Source organism: Carassius carassius, chromosome 40, assembly GCF_963082965.1.
Source record: "Carassius carassius chromosome 40, fCarCar2.1, whole genome shotgun sequence".
NCBI classification, from domain to species: Eukaryota; Metazoa; Chordata; class Actinopteri; order Cypriniformes; family Cyprinidae; genus Carassius; species Carassius carassius.
Genome location: NC_081794.1, coordinates 15,943,801 through 15,971,575, shown reverse-complemented (window position 1 = coordinate 15,971,575; position 27,775 = coordinate 15,943,801). Strand labels below are relative to the sequence as shown.

Below are 27,775 nucleotides of genomic sequence, written 5' to 3'. Positions count from 1 at the left end.
TTGTGAGCTGTTTCTGCACTGTGACCAATATGAACTTCCAAGATACATATCCAGCTACTCAGAAGAACTAGGCTATTTATCTAGAAAGAATAAACTGTGGTTATTCTGACAGTTCCTGTATTTTAAACACTTGGAGGGAAATGATTATGACAGTTGTAGAGGATCATTGCAAAAAATTACACACATTACCACAGACATTTCTAATCAACTTGATACTTAACATAAATAGTGTTTCAGATCCAGATGGAGTCTTATTATAGTTTAAGAAGGATTTGGAAATGGATGACAGCCAAGCAAATTGCTTTTCAGACCAATGTCACGCTCAACCGGAGCTTCAAAACTGGCTAAATATGCCATCAATAACTAGAGAATATGTGGTACAAAGAAATCCCGCATTTCACCCCCCATTAAGATGCATTTACCGTAGAACTCTAATGAAAACGTTCCTTCGGTTTATACACAGCACGATGTGCTAAATGTGTCTCTAGAGTGAAATACAGATTCCGAAATCATCACTAAACCCTGACCCTTTGTGCACTTTCTCCAAACCATCCTCCGACCCACAACTGCTTTGGCTCCATTCCCCCGGCCGATACGGCAAATCAATCAGACTGATAACGAGAGCAGGGTGTGTGAGCAGGCCAAATGTAGTGACGTTTGAGGAACTCGACACCTTATGAAACCACCATTGCAGTCTCATAATGATCTCATGGAGGACAGTGTGATGAGCCCACAGAGAGGCAGTCTGAGCACTGAGCCATGCACGACAGACGGGGAAAAGAAAGAATGAAAGACGGTAGTTAATGAGACCTGGACTGATGGCCTATGCAGAAATGTACATATATAAGTGCCTGGTTTGGTGTAACGAGTGAAAGGAATCTGGAAAACAGAACATAGAGATCTTAAACAGTCAATCATTACTGTATCACCACAAAAGGCAACACAGATTCAAAAACAAACACTGCTAGATATTAAAAATGCACTGACAATTTATGATATATAAAAATGCAGAAAGGCTGGATATCAATCATATCTGACTGCTACAGCAGAACAGGAGATCAAAGATGGAAAACTGAAGAACTTTATTAGCGATTAATTAAGCCAAACACATTCTGTATGTATGAGATGAATCACATTTTTACACATTAACATAATAACAAACATTCTGCATGAAAATGATGTGAATGTCGGTGCTCATAGCCTCGTGGGCAAGTGTGCCAAACCTGTTGCGCTACAGGCGTTCCGAGTACGAATCCCGACTCGAGGACCTTTACTGATCCCTACCCCTCTCTTTCCTGGACCGTTTCCTGTCTGCTCTCCATTATCCTGCCATAATAAAGGCAAAAACAAAACAAAACGTATTTTCACCATTTAAATTAGATGCCATTTAAACCTTGTACCATAGATGCATGGCAATGTTTGTCTGCAAATAAATTGACTGATGTGTCTGTTGCTTCCCATTTCCTGTTTTGTTTGTTCACAAAAAAAAATTGATGACATTTTAGTTGGTCTAAATCTGACTAAAATTAATATATGATAAAATGTTGATATTTACAGGATATTTTTGTCAAAAAAACAAGACAAATTTAACTGCCTCAGACCTCAGCAACTTGCTAAGTTATTTTTGAATTATGCATTGAGATCAAAATATTTGCAGTATTTCCAGCTCTGGATATTTAGAAACCATTTTCTTTAAATTCCACAGATTTCTGCCTAAAATAATGCAAACAAACAATAATTTACACAAATTGAATGGCCTAAAATATGCAGAAAGGAATACAGCATTAAAAACTCAACAAAGGGACCTAAAAAGTTGACTCATATCCTCCTTACCCTGAAAAGACCAGAATGGCTGGTCACCTGCACATGTTGTATTCTGGACACTGATCCTCAGCTTACTGGTCCAAACCAGGCTTTTAGCTTCCCTAACCAGCAAAATAATTAGGCCTCAGTATTATATTATGCAATTATAATATTGTGCCAGTAATATCCCTTCCTCATCCAAGAGAAAGGTGAAACTGGCAGGTGGGAGCATTTAGAGAAATCTTCAGGGAAAATATAGCATACTAAATTACAGGAATAGTATGGACAGCCAGTCATATAAGAACAATACAGTACAGGCACCGCAAAGCATCGTTGATGTATGATCGACACATACTTTCTTCAAATCATTTTGTACTTAATCCAAGAAGATCTTTCAGCTAGGCCTTCATGTCAACTTGGAATTATGCACCTCCTTCTCAAACGGCTCTGAAGACATATCTACGGTGAAAAACCTGCAATCACTATGGTTACTGGATCTGCCCACTGTCCAAATCCAATCATTTGGATTCATCCACATCGGACGGGTGCGGAAACCATATGAAGATGCCATCTGAACACATGAATAAGCAAACACTTCAGTCACTACAGAATTCACACAGAAATGTAACGGGAAACGGTGAAATCGCAGAGGCCTGGAGATACATTCCTGTGGTGGGTCATATTTAACAAGAACTCACTGCTGGAAAAAGTATGAAAGAAAGTGAAAGAGAGAGAGAGAGAAGTATTCAAAGACAAAATCTTGTCATTTCAAGTGCAGCATTATACTGTCAAACATCAACATTACAATGTATTTATGACCATTATCAGCAAATATTTACATACAGCAATGAATATGCAATAACAGTATGCAATATTACGTAAATGTGTTCTTGTGTATTCATTGGATTTAGTGTTGAATAGCAATAACTTGCATACAAACAGAGAAATTTGATTTTGTAAGAAATCCAAACCTACTGTACATTAGTCAAAGTCCTCAGATCAATGGAAATATAGGATGATTTTGATATGCAGTGATTGGTTAAAACATAAACCATTACATATAATTGCCATAAAAAGCACAGAAGACATCACTGCATGCACCTGTAAACTATACGATACATTTATAATTGCCTAATAATTTGCATTTTCAAAACAAGTGAAAAGGAATGCACACTGTAAATGCGCAAAAATGAAAATACTCTGTGGACGTATATACAAAACCCAGCGTTTCCTTCCACATGTGCCACACACTTTCTGAAACTGCTGTAACCGAGGTTGGCTCTCAGCAGGACTTTACCACCCAGTTTTCAAGCTACGAACACAGGACCAGACATCTGGGACCCCCTGGATGTTTCTCTAAAACAAACATAACAGACTAAATAGTCCAGATCGGATAGTGCAGATTCAACCAGGAGAATGGAAATATTCATTTGGCATTTTTTTTGGCGAACATTTATTATTTCTAAATTTGTTCTTTTGTTCCATTTCTCTGTGTGAGAAAAAACCAGCCATCTATAGTCACACCCTAATGACTCACTCGAAGGATTTTTAAGCATTTTTTCCTTTCAATGAGATGGACAGACATGTCAAGACAATAAGTGTCTATGAATCTCCAGGCAAAAAAGTTCCTATATTCAAAAGAAAGAAATTAACCTTTTCTCATTGATCTATTCTATGCTATTAAAGTTATTTTTTTACCCTCGTTAATATGCACAGCAGAGACTTGTTGTGCCACTCTGCCTGACTTATAAACTTTTCAAAAACATATTTTTATGTGGGCGTTCCAAGTCAATAAATCTATTAAAACACAAATCCAAAATCCTTGGTAACTCTATTATTCTGTAGAGAGGGAGGTGGAGAATCAGAGACAGAACTGATAGAACTGAATTGAAGACAGATACATGTAGCGAGAGATTGACAGTAGGAAAAAGTGGGATCTAAAGATGGACAGATAAAGAAAAAACGGAGTTCCGCACGTTGCAGACATCAAGCGACGGCATGTCGATGGAAATCTGTGTTCTACTGGGGTCTTGTTCCAGCTGTTTGAAAGGTCGAGTTAAACTGATGAGTGTTTACCTCTCCCTAAATAAGAAACACAGGCACCGAGACAAAACAAAGTAAAACACACAAACTGAGAAGCAAACTGATCTGAGATAATAGAGAGTAATCAAGTTTTTATCCCCCTCCTGAATAAAAATGATGAGTGTGCCTTTAATAGAGTTCTTTAAATTAATTTCATTACTAAAAAAAATGTCATCCTTATACCGCTGGACCTGTTAAATGAAAATGCTTTAAGCATGTGATTCGAGTGTTGCTTGTGTGCTTGCGCAGATACATATGCCAAAAAAGGTTTATGCATCCTGCATACGTATGTGTTAACTAATCTAACTTGCACTGTTTAAACAGCAGTTTGTGTGTTACAGAAGTGAGCAGTATGCTCCACAGCCTCCTTGACCGGTTTCAGACAGTTCTGACAGGGCAACTCCTCTTGTCTTGTGCACGCTCTCCCACAAGCCTGGAGTCTGCAGGATTTTCTCCACCAGCTCCTCGAATGCACATTGAACACCATCTCTCGTCTTAGCACTGGCCTCTACAAAGAGAGAAAATGTACTTAAAATAGAAATCTATTGACGCATTATATATGCCTTCACTATCAAATTAATGCAGCCTTGCTGAATTATTTCTTTCTAAACAAATACAAAACCAGAAAAGAATGGTAAGAATAGTGTGCTGTAAAACCATAAGAAACACTTAGTCTTTAATATTAAATGTCAGGAGAAAGTAGAAGCGAATAGGAAACATTAAATTTGAAAAAAGGCATTGGTTTCAAGCACACGGGCCGCAGCCATGGTGTCCATCTGCAGATTTCATTTGGTGTGAGGGCTTCACGGCTAATTCAGACAGATTGCTGCTTACATACCCACTCATGAGGCGTGTCACATGACTTACAAACCAAACCCACAGCGCAGAGGAATGCAGGACGTCACCCACAAATACATACACAGGACTGTTACGATTACACAAGCTCAAAAAAGAGAAATAAATCAGAGCCATTGTAAAGTCTGACTTGAATTAACTGTCATAATAAATGAACGCTATATTTATACAAATAATTCATCCCTCAATTAAATAGCATAACCTTTGTTTTTTTTAGCAAATGGGCACAAGTATTTAAAAATAGTAGCATGTAAGTATTACAGCAGTTGAATAAACTAGCTTTAAGTCAAATGTCTGATTTTTCCATGTGTGAAGATGATGAATCTTGAATTGAAATATGGGAAATGTAAAATGTCAGTGCATTCCTATTTAAAGCTTGTGTATTAGTGAATAATGAGTTCTCCAAAAATTCATCACAAGATCATCTTAGTGACTACTCACCTATGAAAAGCATGGAATGTTTTCTAGCGAACTTCAGACCCTCTTCCCGCTCTAGCTCACGGTCTTCCTACGCAAACAGAGAAAAACAGCTCAGGATCAGACATCGTTTTCATTAGAGTTATGAATAGAGAACCAGTTTTCCATGTCTACATCAGCATGTATTTAACAATCCAGAATAACTACTATTTTAACACATTAAGTGCATTAAATGTAACTTACCTTATCGATTTTGTTTCCAACGAGCATTTTGACAAGATCATTTCTTGTACAGTATGTATCCAGCTCACTCAACCAGTTGTCCAGCTTAGCAAACGTCTCTCGCCTAGTGACATCATACACTAAAAAGACATTAAACAAATACATTTTAAATTAGACTAAAGACAATTAGACTTCTCAAATTAGCCTATATCAGACAAATACAACTAAAAATATAACATTTGGCGTTTCATACACTATTCCAGTGTATATTCGTGCTAAATACACAAACACTATTCTAAAGCTGTAAAGTTTTTTCATGTTTTTTAATAGTATTGTAATGAAAACCCCGTTTATGCTCGCTTACCCAGAATGACACCCTGAGCTCCTCTGTAGTAACTGGGTGTTAAAGTTCGAAAACGTTCCTGACCTGCAGTGTCCTTTAAAAACGAAACAAAATCAAGGGAAACAGTGTTAAACAACATGTATACAATGAATATTTTGAATTATAAAGACGTTACAAAAGAGCTTCCTGCCTTCCGGGAAACAGGACGGAACAACACTGCCATCTTGTGTTACATCAGCGAAACACAGTCAACCGTTCATACAAGCATTATAAAGACGTATGTAATGTACCAACTAAGACATAATTTCCCTGGAAACTAAATCATAAATAGTTAACCGTCGCAAAACATAAATCTGCGCCACTCTAAACTTGAAATTGACTGCTCACCCAGATTGCTAGCTTTGCTTTGTTTCCATCCACAGCCAGGGTTTTCACCTTGAAATCTACACCTTAATGGAAATAAATGATGTGTTTAGTACATATAGAACATCACGTTAGCTTTCATTGTTTTACATTTATATTTAATCATTTAGCAGACGCTTTTACACGAATCGATTTACAAATGATAACAATGGATGCAATCAGACCAGCTGAAGAGTAACATGATACTGTGACAAGTTCTGGTTAGTCCGAGTCTACATCCTCAAAAGAGGGTTTTGGGAGGTTTACACTGGGTACAGATATGGTTACAAAATTGGTCCCCTAAAAAATGGTTACAACAGACAAAAATGTAAATAATCAGGTGGAATATTCAAAGAAGATTCACAAGCATTTATGGAAATACAGTCTAGATGTTTTATGAGGGTTATGATAAAACCATTCATATATAGCGAGACAGATTTAATTTTTGATGGACCCAGATATTTGTCAGGCAACAAGCCCAGAGCGACTAAAGTTAGAAAGAGCAGAATTTATAGTTGAATGGGGAATTGTGGGTTTATTACGTACAGATAAAAAGAAAACAGGACGACTCAAGCACCTGTGTCTCATCACTCAGCAAAGCCACATCACTTACAAACATAAGTGATTTACATTCATAAAAGAAAAATGAAAGTATGTGTGAAGATGACAGGGGAATAAATCTCTCAGCACTCTGTGAATGAAAGATCAGGAGGCATGAAGTACTCCTGAATTTCAACACCGCACTGACAGATTTACCAGAGGAAGCCAAAGAAGGAGATCTGGACTTGTTTGGTTTGGATTGGGGGGCTCTGAACAGAAAACGACATAACATAACATATCAGCTGTTATTTCCTATATTAATGCCTTCATCTGCATGACCATATTTTTGATATCTAGTAGTTCATAGTTAGTTAATAGTGAGAATTGGTCCCCAAACTAAAGTGTGACATTATACATTGATCTCTTCTGTAAAGACACTAGTGAAGAAGTGCAGCTGTTAAACAGGATTTGACATGGCTAAATATACTTTTCAGAATGTAAAATTTCACTTATAGGTCCAATATTTCAACAATGCAAGTAAAGCTGTTTTTCAAGTAAGACCGGCACTAGAGAAGCATGTGTGATTTACGTCAGTGTGTCCTGTGATGGTTAGGTTTCTGTGTTCATTACATCATAAAGGCACATAATTAAACAAACTTAAAAGGGTCATATGATGCTGCTAAAAAGAACATTATTTTGTGTATTTGGTGTAATGAAATGTGTTTATGCGGTTTAAGGTTTAAAAAACACATTATTTTCCACATACTTACTGAACGTTATTGTTTCACCTTTATGCCCCGCCTTCTGAAACGCATCGATTTTCACAAAGTTAATCGGTCTGAAAAGCGAGGTGTGCTGTGATTGGTCAGCCATCCAGTGCGTTTTGATTGGCCGAATACCTCAAGCGTGTGACAGAAATGTTACGCCCCTTAACATATTGTGCGATTAATCGAAATCAAAATAAAATCGCGATTTGAGTGTGCGCGATTTTTAAATCGCTTTATAGCACGATTTTCTGCAGCCCCGACCTCCCGCAGTATGTTATCTGAACCAATCAGGATGCAGCGCCCCTAAGTGGAGCGCGAGAACAGAGCAGACTGGGCATATGCCTAACTCCAGGTTCACACACTCTGTCTGTGATGCGTAGCCTTTTTTTTTTTTTCGAGCCCATTTTAACGGAACAGAACATTCACACTGCACGCGGTAAAAGATGAGAACAGAAACGGTTATAAATAGAAAGGTGCGAAAAGATTTAATATCTTGCGCATGAGCACAGAGAGAGTTGTGAGTGCACAGGACACAGGTTGAGCAAGAGAAGACACGTTGTACTCCGGCACTGCAGACGGAGTACGTGTGAACCTTGGGCAAAAAATATATTGGGCAAAACATATAACACATACAGTGAGCTTTATGACCAATGCATTTTATTTTTTATTATAATTTTTTGCCATATGTCTAGATTTTGTTTGACATCTGTACTTAGTGATTATTTTGACTTAAGTCTGTTCTAGAGACGCTGCAACTTTTTGATAAAGCTCTCATTGGTTTTCTTTTGCAAATATGTTTTAAATTTATACTGAATGCATTTATGACTGTAAAGCATGTCTGTGTGTGTCAAAATCCTGATTAAAATCGAAATCGCAAAATTGATCAAAAAATCGTGATAGGTTTTTTTTGTCCATATCGCACAGCCCTATTATAAACGTGATATAAACATGATTTCTAGTCATGTCCTCTTTTGGAAGGCCAAACAAAGTAGTTTTGCTTTATGCAAATCTTCCCACATAGTGACATTGAGATGTTGGGCATGTTAGAATGAGACATTTCGGGGCTTGTAACACTCCAAAGAGAAAGGGAAAAATTTAAATCACATCATATGACCCATTTAAAAACCAAGAAACTTCTCATGCTATTTATAACCCATATACAGAGCTAGATAGCAATCAAAGCCTGTTAATCAGTATATAATACTGTATTTTGTAATATACTATATATATAAGCCTGTTTTAACCTGTCAGTTAAGCTACAAATGATGAGAATACTGCTGTTTAAAACTGGTTTTACATATTTTGGACCTCTAAGAACACTACCTTAGTCATATTATTTTACAGACTTACCAATTGTTGCACCAATTTCTGGATCAAATGTATCATCTGTAAATCTCAAAAGAAGACTAAGAAAGAGAAAAGGGGAAAGAAAGGTGAATCAGAGACTTTCCTTCTTACTAGCAAATAGACACATAAACACGCATCTGCAAATTTGTTATTTGTGGTATTGTGTGAGAATACTGAATTCATAAACATTCAGTGGTTCCTATCTAAAGCGAGGTCGGGTTGTTTTGATATAAGCAGCTGTTTTGTTGTTGTTGTATCAGATGACATCTGTCACCTTAAACATCTGTATCTTAAATCTCATACCTGGATTTGCCCACTCCACTTTCTCCGATGATCAGTATTTTCAGAGTGGTCAAAATGTCCTCATTCATGTTTTCCTAAATATGCCACTATGAGCAAAAATACTGTCGATATGAATAAGAATATAGAACATGGAAAAGCAAAACTACTATTCGAGGGCCAAACGTTTCTCTCTTCTTCGGTAAAATCTATCGATGGTGGTAAATATATGAAACACGCGACTCTGCCATCTAGCGGAGCTTTATAATAATCGTGGTATAGTATAATTGTCTGTCTTTATGCTAGACGCACAAACGAAAACCATTAAAAGACATTTCTATACAATACATTTTAAAAATCATTATTTAAAAAAAACAACTCTGATTAGGCCATATTGACTAGTGATGCGAAAAGTAACAGATACCACGTGACAAAACCATCTAAAAAAAAAGTGAGAACTCTGAATAATCTGATTTATCGTACGCATGAGGTCGCCAGTGTTCTGTGAGTCACTGAATTTAATAACGCTACAATAGCAATTATTTGAAAGTGTATGTTAGCCAGATTTAAAGGGAACTTTCCATTTTTTTTAAAAGATCTTAGTCGACTCTTTGGCTAGATTTATGTGAAACAAAATTCAGTCCCTGTTAATAGTTAGTGTGTAATATAATCAGTAACGTTAAACTGCTGGAGTGAAACATATGAGCGTCATTGTGATTGTAGATCATTATCTCACAAAATAAATGTTGTCGGTTATGGGTTATCGCCCACTGTAATCATACACAAACTGGAACAAACAAGCATTTTTTTTAAAGCAGTTTAATTATTTCTATGTACAGTCTTTTTGTTGCCAAGTTGACAACAGTCATCAGCAAAATAAAACAGAGTAATATCTATAAGGTGCAAAACAAACAATGATGTCTTTTCTCCCACCCTCAATGCAAAACGACATTTAAAGCAAAGTTTTTCACATTCCACATTCCTTTATTTTTGCAATGTGAGGCTGAAAGCAGACTCAATCTAAAAGTTTTATTTAACCTTGTCAATTCAGTAAATCACTTTGACTACAGAATAAGCAGCTGTGCAGAAAGACTGAAGCATCTCATCTACTTTGAGCTGGAGACAAAGGTGACTTAATGTTGTCCTTTACAAATATACTGATAACCAAACATTCATCCAGTGCTGACTTTTACAAAATGACTGGACAAAAAAAGAAAAGAAAAGGGGAATCTCTGACCCAAGCAGAAAATAATTATATTTACAGAGCACCCTGCGTGTAGCGTAGCTTGAAAATGTGTCGCTTCAAATCAAAAGCCAAACTTCACTGCACAATAAACAAAGAGTTATAAATGTGCCTTGAACATTAATACAAGTCAGTCTAAATTAAGCACCAAGAGTTTAAGCATTGCTTAAAAACACAATTTTCAGTACATCAGGTGACTGGACTTTGAGTTCAGATTTCGGCCTGAATTCTTCTTTTGTTCACAAACGGATTACTTAGCAAGCTCTTACACCTGCACATGCACAGCTTAAGACTGCGAACTATAATGAAGCTTCACATATGCCCGCTATGTTATGTGTGTTAGTATACAGTACATGTATAACTGTCAGTGTATGATGCATTGCAGTGTTCTGGTGTTTCAGCTGTTTCAGTGCAGTGGTGGCAGTGTGTTCGGCAGAGGGGAAGTGTAGCGGTACTTTCAGGCCCAGTTTCCAGAGCAGTCAGCCAGCAGAGGACCACACCCTGGCCTGTACTGCCCTGTTCCCCATGGGCTGCTCTCACCATAGCCAAAAGTTTGGCCAGACCACTGGATTGAAAATAATGGGCCAGACATCGTGGAGGAGGAGGAGAGGATGGTAAAATACTTTCATACAGATTACACTTTTTCTGTAAAGAGCAAGCTTTGAGTGAGCACATTCTGTAATGTACTTTTATCTTAAGATGTACTGTATATCCCAAATCTGCTCTCTACAACTAGTGTGAAGCCCGATGAAAGGCATAACCTAACATCAAAAGACAAACACAGAGTGGCTTATATTTATTAAAACATTTACAAATAAATACTTGAAGATTTTGTCTTCCATTAAAGGATTCTTGTTGAAGAAAGAAACAGACTTTATAGACTTTTGAGTGATTACTGACTGAGACCAGTGAGCTTTGCGCATAATATATTTAGATTGTAAATTGTGGACCATAATCTGAGATGTTCTGTGTTCATGATAACATAAAATTAGAATAAAATTCTCTTTCCTCTAATGTTACACTACCATTAAAAAATGTTGGGTCTCTTATGCTCACCAAGGCTGCATTTATTTGATTAGAAATGGAGGAAAACAGTAACATTGTGAAATATTAGTGCAATTTAAAATAACTGCTTTCTGTTTTAATATATTTTAATTCCAGTGATGGCAAAGCGGAATATTCTGCAGCCATTATTCCAGTCTTCAGTGTCACATGGTCATTCAGGAATTGACACTCAAGAAACATCTGTTGTTATTATTATAAATGTTGAAAAAAGTTGTGCTGCTGAATATTTTTGTGGAAACCATGCTACATTTTTTTTTGGATTCCTCAAAGGGACTCTTTCCCCCAAAATGAAAATGTTGTCATTAATCCCTCCCCCCATGTCATTTCAAACTCATAAAAGCTTTGTTCGTCTTCGGAACACAATTTAAGATATTTTGGATGAAAACCGGGAGGCTTGTGACTGTCCCATTGACTGCCAAATAAATAACAGTGTCAAGGTCCAGAAAAGTATGAAAGACATCGTCAGAATAGTCCATCTGCCATCAGTAATTCAACCGTAACGTTATGAAGTGACGAGAATATGTTTTGTACGTGAATAAAACAAAAAATAATGACTTCAACAATTTGTCTCCTCTGTGTCTTTCCTGTGTCAGCCGAGCCACAAGGATGCACTGTTTTCTTTCAAATCAAAACGTAAATATACGTAGAAAACATATCACAGAGGAGACAATTTGTTTGATAAAGTCGTTATTTTAGTTTTATTCGCACACAAAAAAATATTCTCGTCGCTTCATAACGTTACGGTTGAATCACTGATGGCAGATGGACTATTCTGACTACGTCTTTCATACTCTTCTGGACCTAGACAGTGTAATTTACTTGGCAGTCTATTACTTGGAAAGTCACAAGCCTCCCGGTTTTAATCCAAAATATCTTAAATTGTGTTCCGAAGATGAATGAAGCTTTTATGAGTTTGGAACGACGGGGGGGGGGGGTAAGTGATTAATGACAAAATTTTCATTCTGGGGTGGAATGAACAAAGTTCAAAAGAACAGCATTAATTTGCTGTCACTTTAGATCAATTTCATGCATCCTTGCAGAATAAAAGTATCAATTCCCCCAAAAAATTATACTGACCCCAAATTATTGAATGGTAGTGTATACAAATTTGGTTTTGTGACATTACTGTTGGCCTCTATTTTACATATTCCTTGAGATTTCCTCATTTGTAAGTCACTTTAGTCAGATCATGATCCAGGGATAGTGCTATACTGATAATCAGCACCGGACTCAGCCAAAGTCTTCCAGAATCCATTCTGGAAAATATTGTGTCTATGGTTCAGTCAATTAAATTTCAACAACACTCATATATGGAGAAAATTAAATAAATAGATATAGCGAAAAACGAAAAGGTGGCGTAAAAGAACTTATGTTCCAGACTTCATCTCCCATTCCTGCAAAAAAAAAAAATCAACAGAATGAACACACAGGGAAAATATACACTGTAAACATCTTAAAGCAAATGCAACTTTAGGATCATGCTTTTACATAAGACCCAGCATATGTTACATGCTCTTAATATCTAGTGTGATGAAGAAAATAAGTGTTCTGTGGTTACTGACCTTGGCTTTCCTGAGGACGTGTCCTCGCACAGGTGAGGCTTTCTGTTGTGTCTGACGCCGCAACAGAGATGCACTGTTGACTGGTAGAGAGCAGGTCTCAGTGTCACTGGTGTCACAGCTGGAAATGGGTGAGTTGTCCACTGTTCGCCTCATTAGCACTGGAGACTTAAAACAAACGAGACACATTATGATACCTGCTTTTCTTTCATCACTAAAAAATGAAAATGACATAGCCCTACAGTTAGTATTACATCATGTCTATGTTAGAGAAATTATTGCTGTTTTTCCAGACCTGTGGGCTGGAGCTGCCCGTTTTGGGTTCAATGGTCAGGCCCAGGGTGACGCCTCCATTCAAGGCTTTCTTCAGACTCTCCTTCACCTCCGTCAGCTCCAGTTCCAGATTGACTCGTTCCTCCTCTTTTAATTTGCATTCATCCTCCACTTTCTTAAGTCTCTCTGTCAAAGATGCCTGAGAGCGCTTACCTGGATAAAAAAAAACACAGGGAGAGTTTATAGCTGTCGCTTTTCAGGATCCTTTAATGAATAGAAAGTGTAAAAAACAATTTATTTGAAATAGAAAACTTTAGGAGCATTATAAATGTCTAGTCACAATATGATCAATTTATTCTTGCTTAATGTAAGTATTTATTACTTCAAACCATTGAATGCTATTTCTTTTCTTAATTTGTCATTGACACTTATTGATTCAATCAAAATTGATCCTGTTGATTTCCTCACCTGTGTTGTTCTCTATAGCAGTGCGGAGGTCCTTCCTGTCTTTTTTCAGCTGGGTCAGGCGGTTTCGAATTTCCTGCTTCCTCTTCATCAGCTCGTCCTCTTTCGCTTGGAGTTTCTTGGCATCTGCCTCCACTCTGTTTTTCCCGTACTTATACTGATCCGCACCTGTGAAGGTTAACGGTGCATTATAATCAAACTATACCATCGTCAGAAAATCTTTCCATTTTTAACTCTTGGATTCAAGTCTTTTCATCGCATTAAAGGCCTCCGAGACCACAAACGCTGATTAAAAGGCAGAGAGAATATACAGTATACCACATTCAAATATTTGCGAGTCCACATAAATGGCCACTGGATGGTTAGGATGTCTGTGACAGACTGACTGCCTGTCCGAAACAGAGTTTGGGGTGATTGAGTTTACAAAGGAGCATGTCAACAGATCCACTGCTGTCTAACAGCACTGCAATTTCCACATACCGGCATTCTCCACAAATCTGTGTGGCTTCTTTTTCCTTGAAATAAATTAGTGGTGTAATAGCTAGAATAATGGATGCAGACTTAATGTCTGCTAAGTTTACTTTCAGCCCTATGTCCACTTTAAAAAAAAGTGAAAGTGAAAGAATCATTTTGAGATCATTAGATGTTACAATCTCTTACTAGAGTTGTTGCGTTTCACTGGAACAGTGCTGCTGATTCCATTGGCCTTTTTGGGCTGGTTCTTGTCCAACTTCTGCTTTGCAGCGAACCCATTGGTGGTCAGGCCTTTCTTTCCCTTGAGCTGATTGGTGAAAGAAACATGTACAAAAAAGCTGAAACTGATATGACTTTGATATCACCACTTCATACAAATAATTTCACATAGTTTAGATCTGCAAACCACACAGACATGGATATTATATAGATCAAAAGTATTCATTTCTGGAGCTGGGTGGTCCACAATGCATGCACTATGCTGTGTGTTTATTTCCATTCTGTGTTTGTTAATATTAACCGAAAATACAAATCTGATATCCATTGTTTGAGATATACTGTGTTAGCCTTGCTTAGTCACCTGGTTAGTGTTAGTATTAGCAGCTGAGGGAGGGGAGGAAGAGGACAGAGATTTGATGGAGAGCGGTGTGTTGTAATGCCCTGTGGAAGATGACTGCGAGCGGATGGATTTAGGAGAGTAGCGGGCTGCTAGTTTGGGGGAGGGCATGTTTTCATAAAGATCTGTATTCTCATAATGAGACTCTTCATTCCAACGACGGTCCCCTGAAGCTGGGGAGGAGTAGTGCGCATCTGGTACCTTCCGTATCGCAAGCGTGCAAGCAAGAGAAGAGTGATTAGAAATGAAAAAAGGGGATCAGGGACTGAGAGGAGTTAGGTAAGATCAGAAAAGAAAGTTAGAATTGAATGGATTTAAAGTTTGTTCATTTGCTCACCAATCCATTGATGCAGGGCACATCATCATAATGCAGAGCGACCCCTGTGGGACAGGCGTAACCATTGACTGGGTTATCCAGGTATGGGTTTGGAGAAACTGCACGCTTACTGGTGAAACTGTGAACAAATACATATATTCATTACTACATATACAAATGTCATAGAGAGAACTTGAACACTAACTTTAAACAGAAGTGTTGGGAAAGATACTTCAAAACTGTAGCATTACAAGTTACTCATGAGCACTTTAACTACAGTCAAGCTTAGTAGTGAGTTATACCAGAAGGCATTAATGTATATATTTTTTAATTTTTGAAAGAAGCCATTTATGCATTTATTTGCTCAGAAAAGCAGTAAAACAGTAATATTGTGAAGTGTTATTACAATGTAAAATAACTTTTAATACATTTTAAAATGTAATTAAATTTTTGTGATGGCAAAGCTACATTTTCTGCAGCCATTACTGCTCAATAAACTTTTCTTATTATTATTGTTTCTATGTTGAAAACAGTTGCTTCTTAATATGTTTGTGGAAACAGTGATAAATTTTTTCAATGTTTATTAATATTAAGTTGTTGTAAAAAAAAAAAAAAAAAAAAAGGAACACCATTTATTTAAAACAGAAATATCTTGAGATCAGAAATGTCTTTATTGTCACTTTTGATCAATTTAATGCATCCTTGCCGAATAAAAGTATACATTTCTTGGAAAAAAAAAATCTTACTGACCTCAACTTTTCAATGGAACTATACAGATATATAAAATAATTAGTAAATGTATTTTAAATTAAAAATATACAAACAAAAAAAAATCTAAGTACGGTAGTAAATACAAAATGTATAATTTAATGACAGATAAAAACAATGGGAATTTTTTTAAATAACCTCATTTACAAATACAATTTACAGATAAATACACAGAATGTAACTAATACAACTATAATATTGTTTTCTTTTTATTTATTATATAATTTAAAAAAAACTTGCAACGTGTACTGTGTTATGCTAACTTAGATCTTGCTCTTTTGTTGATTTTGAAAGTCACTTTGGATAAAAGTGTTTGCTAAATGACTACATGTAAAAGTCATATAATTAGTTGTATACATATTTAATATTTTTATTTTTGTGCATTAAATATACTGTTGAACAGCAGTGTTATGTTAAACAGATATTTAAATATTTATAAATATGAAGATGCAAATGCAGTGCAGGAACTGATTTAATTTCAATTTATTAAAGAAAAGTGGTAACATTTTATTGTAAGGACCAGTTCTCACTATTAACTAGTTGCTTATTAGCATGCCTATTACTAGCATATTGACTGATAGATCCATTAATCCTACCCCAGACCGAAACTTAAGTACTATCTCACTAACTACTAATAAGCAGCAAATAAGGAGGCTGTTCAGGGATATCTATGTGTTCCCTATTCTAAAGTGTTACCGAACAGTTACTGGCTTGCTAATAATTTTTTTTTAGCAGTACTGGATTCTCACCAAAACGACTGCTTGGCCAGCTGAATGACATTAGCAGTGGTTTCGACATCAATGTAATCGTAGTGCAGTGCAGCAGGATCTGTTGTGGAGCCCGTTTCGGCTAGCAAGACCCCCAACCACCTTCCCATACTCTCAGAGGAGGCGGCCTGACAGGAAAAAGAGCGAGGAAAGATGCAATGAATGAGTGTCAGTGGAATATGAGACAAATAAAGCACTAATCTATGCAATGTCTTCACATGATACAGCAGTGACATCATTACGAAAGCAAGCCAACCAAACCATCCATCTAATCCCTGCTCTGAGGTCCTGTCTCAGACACATTAATTGCCCCGCAAGAGCTGAGGGACTTGGCACGTACCTCCAGAACAGCCACCTCCTGTCCATTGCGCAGCAGACGGAAGGCAAAGGGATGTTTGGAGTCCAGCCCTGGAATGACCTCACACCCCCGCAGCGGCAGAGAGGCCATGTGTGTCTTCAGATCTGCCCGGTCCTTGTGCAGCAACAGCTGGTTGTCTTTTAGCTGGCACCAGCGTTCTCTCCAGCGGTTATTGGACAGCACGTTCAGATAGCCTGTTTATGTAGGATTGGACCGAGTGATTTATATTACAGCCAGCAGACAGACCCACACACATGCAGAAAAAGTATATTAAAAGTACATTAAAAAGTATATTAGTAATATTTTGAAAATAGAATAATTTTCTATTTAAATATTTTAAATATGTAATTTATTCCTGTGAAAGAAAAGCTCCTTTTTCAGCAGCCATTACTTCAGTCTTCAGTGTCACATGATCCTTCAGAAATCATTCCAATGTGCTAAAAACATTTCTTATTATTATCTATGTTGAAAAATGTTAAGAACTGCTTAACATTTTTGAGGAAACAGTGATACATATATTTTCAGGCTTACGTGCTGAGTAGAAAATTCAAAAGAACAGCATTTATTTGAAATAGCTAACTTTTTTACATTTTAGATTTTGTCACTGTAACTTTTGATCAATTTAATGCAATCAATTCAGTACTTGCTTATTTTTAGACAGTAGTGTATTTGCGCAGAGCACAATGGAGATCAAACTAATTGAAATACATCACAGTTAAATAAAAATAACTACCGTATTTTTCGGACTATAAGTCTGAGTATAAGTCGCATCAGTCCAAAAATACATCATGATGAGGAAAAAAACATATATAAGTCGCACTGGACTATAAGTCGCATTTATTTACTATATAGATAAACAGAAAAAATAACGATATCATAATACTGTAAGCCCATATTAATATAGTATCACACAGGTATATTTGTATCAATAGCCAACAATACATTGTATGGGTCAAAATCATAACTTTTTTATTTTATGGCAAAAATGTCCTACCATAAATATATCAAAACTTAATTTTGATTAGTAATATGCATTGCTAAGAACTTCATTTGGACAATTTTAAATGTGATTTTCTCAATGTTTATAATTTTTTTTTCAATCACTAATGTTAGGACTATCAACCTCTCTCAGGTGATGACAATGGCCAAAATGTTGCTATTATGTGATTGAAGAGCAAGACGCTCCTTTTTTGGGGGGTAATGCGTTTAGGTGGAGGAAAAAATATAGATGGAAAAAACTACAGAGTTTTGGCTGCATACCTGAGAGGATGAAAACAATGAGATCTGCCTAAAACAGATAAAACTAAATCCTGAAATATGCAACAAAAAAGCCTTGATATTTACTACCTTCACCTGTCATATACAGTAGATATTACAGATATTATTTAGTGACTGACTTCAGTTACTTGTTCATACAGGTATTATTCTTCCTGTTCCTTTATGTATAGGAGAATCTAAAATTAATACTTTTATTCAAATCAAAATAATATTAAAATAAAAACAGTAAACTGTAATACCATTTCACATTATTAAGGTTAGAATCTTACCAACCCCAAATGTTTGGATGGTAATGTATATCAAAACCGCTCACCACACGTTGGGACATCCTCCTCTGCCGATGAGGTCTGTTCATCTGTAGATGGTTTTTTCTTGCCCAGGCTTATGATTTTAGTGATTTTCTTTCCAGTCACACGTCCCACGGTGCCTTTCTGCTCTGATTTAGAGTTCTTCTTGCCTTTGGCTGCAAAAAAAGGCAAATTAGTGTCAGAGTTTGAAATATATGTATGGGATTTTATCAAGTAATATATTATACAGATATGCTAGTTATCTAGAAAACTGTTGGTGTTGCAACTATAACAAGGGGTGGGTTTGGAAAATATTTAGTTTGAGGGGTGGATTTGGTTGGGAAAAGATTGAATTCTGGAAAATGACAAACGACAATCTGTTTTCTTTAAAATGTTAGTAATTTAGGTCAGAGAGTAAGAGGCTGAACTGACACTGACAGGACACGTCTTCAGACTTTTAATACAAATCCTAAACAGTGCGTGAAACCAACTTCATTCTTCTCCAAGTTTTTCGGATACTTTTATCTGAGGAGTGTGGTCTGTGGTTAATGGAATTGTAAGAAACAAAAGATCCCGAAAAAACTAACTTAAACACTGAAAGTAAAAGGACACACTGTGGAAAACCGTTCAGGTCACATCCTATTCCAAACCAATGGTGGACGATGTGAGCAAACCAGCAGTTTGGGATCTGGACTGGGTTGAAGTGTGTAAGAAACTACAGCAAAACAAATTACAGATTTTCTCCTTCTCAAAAGGCCTACTACAAAAGCAGCTCACAAGCACAAAGAAAACATATATAGATACAGTGAAACTCTTGCTCTTCTGGCCTGACTTGGTCCAAGCTCCACTGAAGAAGATTACATCTTAGTTGGCAACTCCTTTAATTAAAGCTAAGCCCATCTGAACCCAGAGTCTCTGCACAGCAGCCTCAGGCATGAGGCAAAACCCAGAGCCACACATGCAAAAACCATTGGCCCTTAAAGGACCTATACAGACATAGTTCATTTTATCATGAGGGAAAATTCTTTGATCAGCGTTTCAGCAGTTACGACAGCTGGAAAGAATATGACGAATCGCATTAATCTGCATGGTTCTTTTAAATTTGTATTCCATCTTTCATTAAAGAAGTGTAGTAGATGGCTGCTGGTGTGGTGTAAGGATATCTAAGGTGCTATCAGACAGAGGCAGAGGAGATTCATGTTTCTGCTGCCAAGAAATGCTTCCCTAAATGTAAAACTTTCTCAATACCTTTCCATAACATTACACTTTTACAGGAATTATTATAAGACACCAGCCTTTGTTTATGCGTAGGTTTATCAGAGGTCAGCTGCCATAACTCATGTGAAAACAGCACAGCAGTTATTACGGCTTGTGGCTGAGATGCTGAGCTATCAATCATATGTTGCAGATGCACAAGTTTTGGATTCCACTCAAATTAGGCAATTCTTCACCAACACGTCTGAGGCAAGTCTCAAATTGAGAAAAAGAAACATTTCCACAGACCGGAAACAGATGTCTTAAAAAGTTAAATCCCAGATCGAGACAGCGTGGTGTAAATACTAGATAAATAATCCTATTAGATTATTTAAGAAGGGTCTCCTTGCCCCGACTTTGCCATTGTTCAAGACAAAAAAAACTTCCGTTTTATGGGATTAAATTTGTTGTTTGTTAAACCAAGTTTGTTTTCTTAACTCATTTCAAGTATTAAAACATTAACAAATTTGTGTTTTTGGTGATTAATTTCTTTTTTTTAATACAGTGATTTTATCTAGTAACTGACCGGTTTCCAAGCAAAACAGCAGTCAAAAAGCAATGACAAACAATTGACAAACTGATGCTGAAAATGTTTATTATTATAAAATTTCACTGTATCAACTTGTCAAATACTAATTAAACCAGCAGTTCGTAATTCCAGTCCTCGCGCCCCCCTGCTCTGCATATTCTGCAAGTCCCTCTTTGTTAATACACCTGATTCAGATAATCATTTCATTAGAAGTGAGCTCCTTGCATGAACTGTGTTCCTATTGACATGGTCCCTACACAGTGTTCATTGCTCCCTACTCCCTGAGCAGGGGAAATCTGTTTACCTCACTTTGGAACATTAATTCACAGATTTGCACTGACCAACTTCTTCACACACGGACAAGTGTGACATTATATACCTCTGTAAATAAATACAATTTTAATACCTGTCTTGCACACTTCAATGCACTATGAATGGAACATTGGCAGAATATCCTGTGATGTCCACTTTACAGGGAACTTATGTTCGAATAGAACAAACGTCTGAAGCCATAAGAGAAACACACAAAATGTGCAGAGCAGGGGGGCGCGAGAACTGGAATTGAGAAGCACTGAATTAAACACAATCAAATATTTTAGACAGACAGCTATAGATAGATTATCTTCTTACCACTTTTTACAGTGTATGCCGCACAATACTCTTCCTTTATATAAAGTAACTCTACATCATCGTCTCAAATTATATGGACCAAAAAAAAAGGACTGAACATAAAAACTCACCTGGATCTTTGCCATCTGAGATGCCATTTTCATGACAGGGCTCTCCATCTGAACTGGGACGATCGCAGGACAGCTTCTACAAAACAAGAGTTAGTATACATGCTTGTAGTTACAGAGAAAACACGCATTTCAACAGAGGACAAATAACAGTGGATTCATTGTTAAATTTTACGATAAATTGTTTATAGACAGACACATTAAATACATAACACACAAAGAGTATAGAAAACTAAAGACCATACGCTTAAACCTCTGCAGTCTACCCAAAAAAACCTCGAAGCGCATCTGTTTTGCATTAAGTGTGAATAATTAGACTAGGCTCATGCATGCCGTGCCAGTTTAAGAGGTTTGACATTAAACCCCCTTTAGATCGGTCTTAAAAACAGCACACACACATAACAAGTGCAACATGCGCATGCTGCAAAAATAATGTTGCAGCATAGTGCATGTTAAAGAATGTGTTCTAAAAAATGATAAGATCACAGTTCCTCCCACACCTATATAGCCTCGCCAGCAACACATCAACAGCATCCGTGGGAAGATGGAATTTGGTACGCATATGCAGCTTTATAGCCCTCCATGCCCTGGCAGCAGAGCCACTGTGCAGGAACACAGAGAGGAGGCGCCTGTGCAGGGTATTGAGCTGCGGTGAAGCTGGCAAGCTCGCAAACTGCCACACAGTCTCACAAACCTGCATGTAGGTAGACCAGCATGTACTCTGCAGGCATAGTAAATCCACATGCCTACAACCACCCACACACACACACATAAATAGAATTATTAATTCACACCTTCTCCAGCTCTGTTTTGTGAACAGGGGAACCAGAGCCAGCTCTATCACAGTCCATCACTCCATTTCCATTAGAGCAGACTTCCTTCATCACCTTAAAGAGACCACAGAACAAAAAGTTGAAATGCTAAATAACAGGCAGAAATGTTATATTTCTCAATATCCCTCAATATCTCATTTTAAAATTGTTCTATTATAGATACTGATCAATATTTCGAAAAAGATGAAATTTTCCCTCACTTTTGGGTTCCCACACCTTTGCCCAATAAACTTCATGACTTGCAAAGATCAATATAGCTGATATATTTTTATATCAATAAATACAGGTAGAAAACAAACTACATTAACTAGAGAAATTTCCCTAGACCTATTTAAAAAAAGAGCAATTTTCTAGTGAATATATTTTTACAATTTGATTTCCAAGACTTCATTATTTCATTAGATTTTATTCTTTTTCATGATTTTTCCAAGCCTTGAAATGTTATTCCATTTCCCATGAGAACCCTTGAATAATCAAAAACTTTCTATGCTCCCAGTCAAACAGATGTCACAAACTCTCCACCACCTCCACGTTCTGCCATGCACATGCGCTCAAATGGATTGGGCACGTCACATGCAGTTGGATGTGTAGCTGGAAGGCTGTTACATGCGTCATTGCTCTCGTGGCTGTCTATGCGCTGTGCAGTGGCTCTGTGTGAATGAGATATCCAGAGATCTCCAGACTGCACAGACTCCTCGTCGCCACATATGAGCGTGACCTCACATTACCTTGGGGTAACATTCAAAAAAACTCATAACCATTGGTGTCGAGTGAACAAAGAGAGGACCTCACCTTTATACACACCCTTGCCAAACCGCCCCCATGCCAAAGTCTAAATTATAACCAAATATCCTTTTTGTTGAGCTCCTTTGAGCATCGTAACTTGATGCAGCACGTTGGGGTTTGGCAACCGGTTTACATAATTGGGCTCACAGGAAAATTGCAGGCTGTGGTCTCACTCTTTGGTTTTGACTGCAAAGAAATGGGTTTCTGTGCAGTGCTAATGTGCCCTTATTAGCATGAATATTTTCAAATGAAGAGTTAATATAGAGAACTACTGGATAAAAATCCAACAAAGTCAAAGTTAATGGTCAAACAAATGTTTGCGGACATTCAAACTTTGAGTCGTAATTTAAAACTGCCACAATAGAGAGTGATGAGAAGCAAAGCCAATGACGAGCATTCAGCAAGGGCAGTAATTAACAATTTCACACCAATCAGCACACACACACAGCTACACACTCAGTAGCTAATAAAATGCAACCAAACAGAAAGCAGGAAGTGACAAAAGGAGTAAAATTCTCAACATTGTACATTGCTCATGTTCATTGATACATTCAAAAAGAATGTACTCCATATCTTACCATTCCCGCCCAGGGCAGAGGAGACTCAGATGACAAAAAAGAGAGAAGAAAGAGGAACGAAGAGAAAAAGAAAGACAGGAGGTGGAATTTCCCCAGGCCTGTCTAAAGGATCAGAACAGAGGAGCTAATCGAGAGAACTAATCGAATAAAGACTGGAAGAGAGAGAGAACAAAGAGGAAAAAGGTGCAGAGGAGAGATACAACACTAAAAAGAATTAAAAATGAATCATGGAAAACAACAAGCCAACACTTTCCATAAATAAATCATTAGCAAACTGGATAAAGCATTAATGAACCACAGACGCCTCTGGGCTTCTATAATGTTCCTCAATTTCGTTTGAAGACATGAAGTATTCCATTAAAACTTTAAAAAAAGTTTCCTTATCGCCTTATATTCCACTCTTTTTAATACTAATGGCTTCCATATAAACCATTTAGTTCCACTTTTAAAAAGTTTAATTGAATTAGTGCAGAACTGAACACATTTAGAAACAATCTCATCTTCTGAACATTTTAAAGTGTTTCAGTGAATTATTTGTGTTATTAATGATCTAATGTCTACTGGTATCTAATGATTTAATCTTGAAAAAAAAGACAATTAACAAGTTTTTAAAAAAACACTTTTTAAAGCAATTTCACTTACAAAGAGCAATTTTCTAAATGCTATAATCATAAAAAAATTATAAATAAGCAAATAAACTGGACTAAAGAGTTTTTACCACTTTTCCAAGACTTTTAAGGTTTCCATGATGTTTCCAGGCCTAGAAAACTATAATTCTATACTCTGCGATAGTCAAAAATCAAAAGCTTTATTTGTCTCCAATTAAATAAAAGCCACAAACTTGCCACCTCCCCATTTTGCCATGGACACTGTGTACATGAATGTAACACAATGCAGAATGTGGGCATTCACTTTTGCTCTGCTTCAATTGTAACCATTTTTTAAAAATGCAAATAAGCTATTTAATATGAGAGACATTAGATGCAGAATTGAAAATAGTGGAATTTTCAAGTTTCTTTGGAATAAAACAAATACCAGGTTATTACTGATTTAGAACATGCTTCTTCATATTGGGAATGAGTTGCTGGGTGTACAGTGTGTGCATGAATGAAACACAATACAACAAATCCCTCCAAGCTAGGGTGGTTTCTGTTTATCCCAAGCAGAAATCAATTCCTTCAGTATGTTTTTAGTACACACGACACCTGACCAAACAGTGCAGAGCTATGCCCCCTTCTTAAACAGCAATTACAGCGGTTGATGCTTTCCCGGGCTGTATATTTGCATGGTCTGATGTCAACACCCACTTGAAGATGCTGTACAGCTCACTACATGTGCCTTCCTGCCCACAAATCAATATACAGAAGCTCGTTACCACATGGAATCATCCTAATGGAATAGGAAAATCTAATTATTTTGTCTTTATAAATGAGACTGCTGCACGAGGGATGTCTTCATAAACAGTGCCACCAGAGGAGTGATGGACAGCATTGAGTGAAAAGCTATTTTCATCAATCGTCCATTGACTGCAGCTGGTTTTGATGATTTTTGTGCAGTGTAAGTTGCTTTCAGGTTATAAAATAGTAGATCCATCACACGAGAGCCCAGAGACTTTCACTAGCACTTTTCACGATGTTTGTAAAAACCAGATGTGGAGGAAAACAGCTTTAAATAGATATAAAACAGACTATCAAAGTAACAATTTATCAACAAGCACAATCTTCAGAGTCATTATGATTAAAATCCTTTGAGCTTAAACCAGGAAACACTTTTTAGAGTTTAGGCTCACACGAAACTTGCGCATGGAAGTGAAATGAACTGTGGGTTGGTATAAAGTATTTAAATATATCAAACAAAGATGTACTTGTATGTATAGTTCTGCGTTTAGTATGTATAGAGCAACCTGCTTTTAACCCAGATGAACACAAACACTGAACAGCTGGACCTTAGTACTGCTACTGCTGGTTTGTTTAACATCTATGCTGAAAGACGAACATATCCATGTAGTAAATCCATGTAGAAAAACTCACTGTTTGACAGCTGGTTTCTAGATTTTTCATAATTGATCACAATCCTATGAGCCTAGCACTTTTTGAGCTTTCTGATTACCTTTAGCCACTCTTCGGCCTGTTCTTTGCTCTGTACGGCAAGCACCAAAGCATCAGCTCCCTGATGGACGATCTTCAGTTCATGCTTCTTTTTCTTGCCGTCTTTGGGAATGTGTGTGATACTGCAGCCAGACAGGAGGAGCTCCATCTGTGGAGTCTGGTCTTTGGAGGACTTGTAGCACTAAAGAGAAAGAGAGACATATTAGGGAAGCTGTTGAGCTTATAAATATTTTCCTCTGAAGTCATTATGTTTACACACTACAAGCTAAGTCAAACCAAGCAGAAACGCTTAGAAATAGAGGCAATGGGAGATAAGATGTGCCAGTGGGTAAAACGGGGCAGAATTTCAAGTGACCACACATTTAGGCAAATCATATACAGCTTCCTGTGATTATGAAATGCACATAAATTAGATAAGGATTTTTAATTTTTGTAAAAAAAAAAAAATTGTCAAGGTACTTTTTTACATGGCAAGTAACAAATGAACTGAATAATTTCAAAGCAAACCTATTCAGAATTAAAAATAGAACTGCTTATGTAGAAAAGTAAATTGTTAGACTAAACATTTACCATTAATTATTAAATTAAGTATAGGTCTTTACCACTTCCTGGATTGACATTTCACTCTATAAGATTAGGCAGTTTTCATTTATATGCAGTTAGTGTTGGTGATGGCATTATTTTTCTTATGCATATGCATACATACTGTATGAGATTGCTCGTTTCTGCGTCTTCCTGATCTGTGTTTTTGATCTGCACTTTCAAGACTCATTCAGGAGATGCGTAATAGCACCTCCTAGCGTGTAACAGTGAAAACATGGAAACCTGTGAAATTCAGTGTTTGGCAGGGAAGCATTGTCTCATCAATAAGAGAAAATTCTGTGTTTGGCAGGGAAAGAGTTAATAAATTTGGAAATCGTCCCTGAATCAATTTAGATTGAGAAGTTATTATATTTCTATGTCCTGTGGTCAGCTGACAGTAGACTTCCTGTGATATAATTTGCTGTCTTTATCTAATTTCTCCTGGCTTAAAGAAATGTAAAATGTGGCACATCTTGCCCCTCTCCCCTCTAGTATGAGTGTCCATCTCTGTGAGTGTGTATGTGCTCACCAACAGTTTGTTGTCCTTTATGACACAGAGCAGTTTGGTCCATTGTCCAAAGCGTTTCTTTCGCAACAGGAATGCACAGATACGTGCATCTTTCACCAGGTCCATGGAGGCCTCCTCAGATGGCCACTGATGACGCATCTTCTGCCCCTTCCCATCCTCCTCTTCCTCATCGTATGACTCATATGAACTGCTCATGGCATCCGAGTCATAATCTGAGAACACAGATGGGATTATTGAATTTTATTGAAAATGCAAAATATTGCTCTTTCTTAGGTCACAGATGCAGCTATATTACGGTTATTTAAAAAATATATATATTAATAGTGTGATGTTAAAAACTGTCCTTACTAGAGGTAATGTACTCTGGTGCTTTCCCAGGACCCAGCGGAACGGCTTCCTCATAATAACCTTCAGGAAGAGAGGAGCTCGGCAAAGGAGGAGGCCCATTGTCTGGAGGCTTTTGGGATGGAGGGAAAGAGATGGAGAGAGAAAGTGGTCAGCTCAATCATACAGCCTCCTAGATGAGACTGTTTGTTTCTGCTTTTCCTAGAAATGTGAGGACAAAAATATCAGCTTCACTGGCTCCAATAAATGTCTACAGTACAGTTGCGAAACCTCAAAAGCTAACAACATCAAAACAGGCTTTATCCATCTTATCTAAAGTCCATCTTAGAAGTCAAATGTTCATAAGATCTCTAACATCACAGGGAGGCCAATACGAACCAACCGAGGGTGTACATATCAACATCTGTGGCAAGAGTCAAAGTGGAATGTTAACAAACAAAACTGTCAGAAAAAGAGTTTTATGGTAAAAGAGCAGCTGGTCATGATGATTACAAGAGAGAAAAAGAAGAGAGTGAAAGTACAACACAAACAAATAAAAAAAATAGGAAACTAGAGCAGAGCGAGCTAGAGATTAGATAGATGAGAATCAGAAAGTTGGCCAGTAAATTCTGGAAAAAGAGTTCAGCGCTGTTTGCTGTTCTTTATTCCCATCTGGAGGTGCACCATTTGAAGTTTGGGCACCTTACCTAACGCAAGTCGTTTGGCCAGATTTCTCTGTCTGTGTTTAAGCAAAAACAACTGTAATAAATAAAAGGTAATACCTAACGGTCTATCACTCATTTAGCTTGCTGCAATAAAGATTCAGTTCCAAAATCTAATGTGCTGCCTCTGCAGGGAGGATTTTACGTCACCATAGACACTCTCCTGATGCCGAGACTGTACCCAAAGGTAGGTGGTATAATTATACTGCCTTCTAAGATACTTTCATTTGGCTAAATTGCTAGGGCAGGGTAGCACTGCATCTATCC

The 27,775-nt window shown here is 37.2% G+C and overlaps 2 protein-coding genes across 6 annotated transcripts in view; both read right to left on the bottom strand.

Annotated features, from left to right (window-relative positions):
* Positions 1-1,078: 1,078 nt before the first annotated feature.
* On the bottom strand, positions 1,079-9,270 carry LOC132122658 (ras-related protein Rab-18-B-like). 3 transcript variants are annotated; one of them, XM_059533024.1, is made up of 8 exons: positions 9,082-9,270; positions 8,782-8,837; positions 6,110-6,171; positions 5,744-5,816; positions 5,401-5,519; positions 5,182-5,248; positions 4,193-4,393; positions 1,079-1,326 (listed from the first exon to the last, which is right to left on the bottom strand). In XM_059533024.1, the coding sequence occupies exons 1-7, from the start codon at positions 9,147-9,149 to the stop codon at positions 4,221-4,223; spliced, it is 618 nt and encodes a 205-aa protein (XP_059389007.1). In that variant the 5' UTR covers positions 9,150-9,270; the 3' UTR covers positions 1,079-1,326; positions 4,193-4,220. The 3 variants fall into 3 exon arrangements, with proteins under 3 accessions (XP_059389007.1, XP_059389005.1, XP_059389006.1); XM_059533022.1 differs by lacking the exon at positions 1,079-1,326 and adding an exon at positions 3,714-3,885; XM_059533023.1 differs by lacking the exon at positions 1,079-1,326 and having other exon boundaries at positions 3,976-4,393.
* Positions 9,271-12,211: 2,941 nt separating this feature from the next.
* LOC132122216 (actin filament-associated protein 1-like) overlaps positions 12,212-27,775 on the bottom strand; it is a 53,656-nt gene continuing 38,092 nt past the window's right edge. For 2 of the 3 annotated variants that reach the window (XM_059532207.1, XM_059532206.1), the window contains exons 4-18: positions 26,811-26,919; positions 26,463-26,674; positions 25,353-25,532; positions 21,841-21,933; positions 21,050-21,125; positions 18,553-18,702; positions 16,944-17,155; positions 16,586-16,731; positions 15,090-15,207; positions 14,717-14,953; positions 14,323-14,443; positions 13,666-13,830; positions 13,220-13,410; positions 12,928-13,092; positions 12,212-12,759 (exon numbers count right to left, since the gene is read on the bottom strand). In XM_059532207.1, the coding sequence (XP_059388190.1) occupies positions 12,733-12,759; positions 12,928-13,092; positions 13,220-13,410; positions 13,666-13,830; positions 14,323-14,443; positions 14,717-14,953; positions 15,090-15,207; positions 16,586-16,731; positions 16,944-17,155; positions 18,553-18,702; positions 21,050-21,125; positions 21,841-21,933; positions 25,353-25,532; positions 26,463-26,674; positions 26,811-26,919 (2,202 nt within the window). In that variant the 3' untranslated portion in view covers positions 12,212-12,732. The remainder of the gene's footprint in view (positions 12,760-12,927; positions 13,093-13,219; positions 13,411-13,665; positions 13,831-14,322; positions 14,444-14,716; positions 14,954-15,089; positions 15,208-16,585; positions 16,732-16,943; positions 17,156-18,552; positions 18,703-21,049; positions 21,126-21,840; positions 21,934-25,352; positions 25,533-26,462; positions 26,675-26,810; positions 26,920-27,775) is intronic. The other variant, XM_059532208.1, reaches the window with a different exon arrangement.

Coding starts and splice junctions, on each gene's coding strand:
- LOC132122658 (XM_059533024.1), bottom strand. CDS start 9,149: ATGAATGAGGACATTTTGACCACTCTGAAAATACTGATCATCGGAGAA. Junction 6,172..8,781: donor AGAAATTGGTGCAACAATTG/GTAAGTCTGTAA, acceptor ATTTCCATTAAG/GTGTAGATTTCAAGGTGAAA. Junction 4,394..5,181: donor ACATTCCATGCTTTTCATAG/GTGAGTAGTCAC, acceptor CTCTCTTTGTAG/AGGCCAGTGCTAAGACGAGA.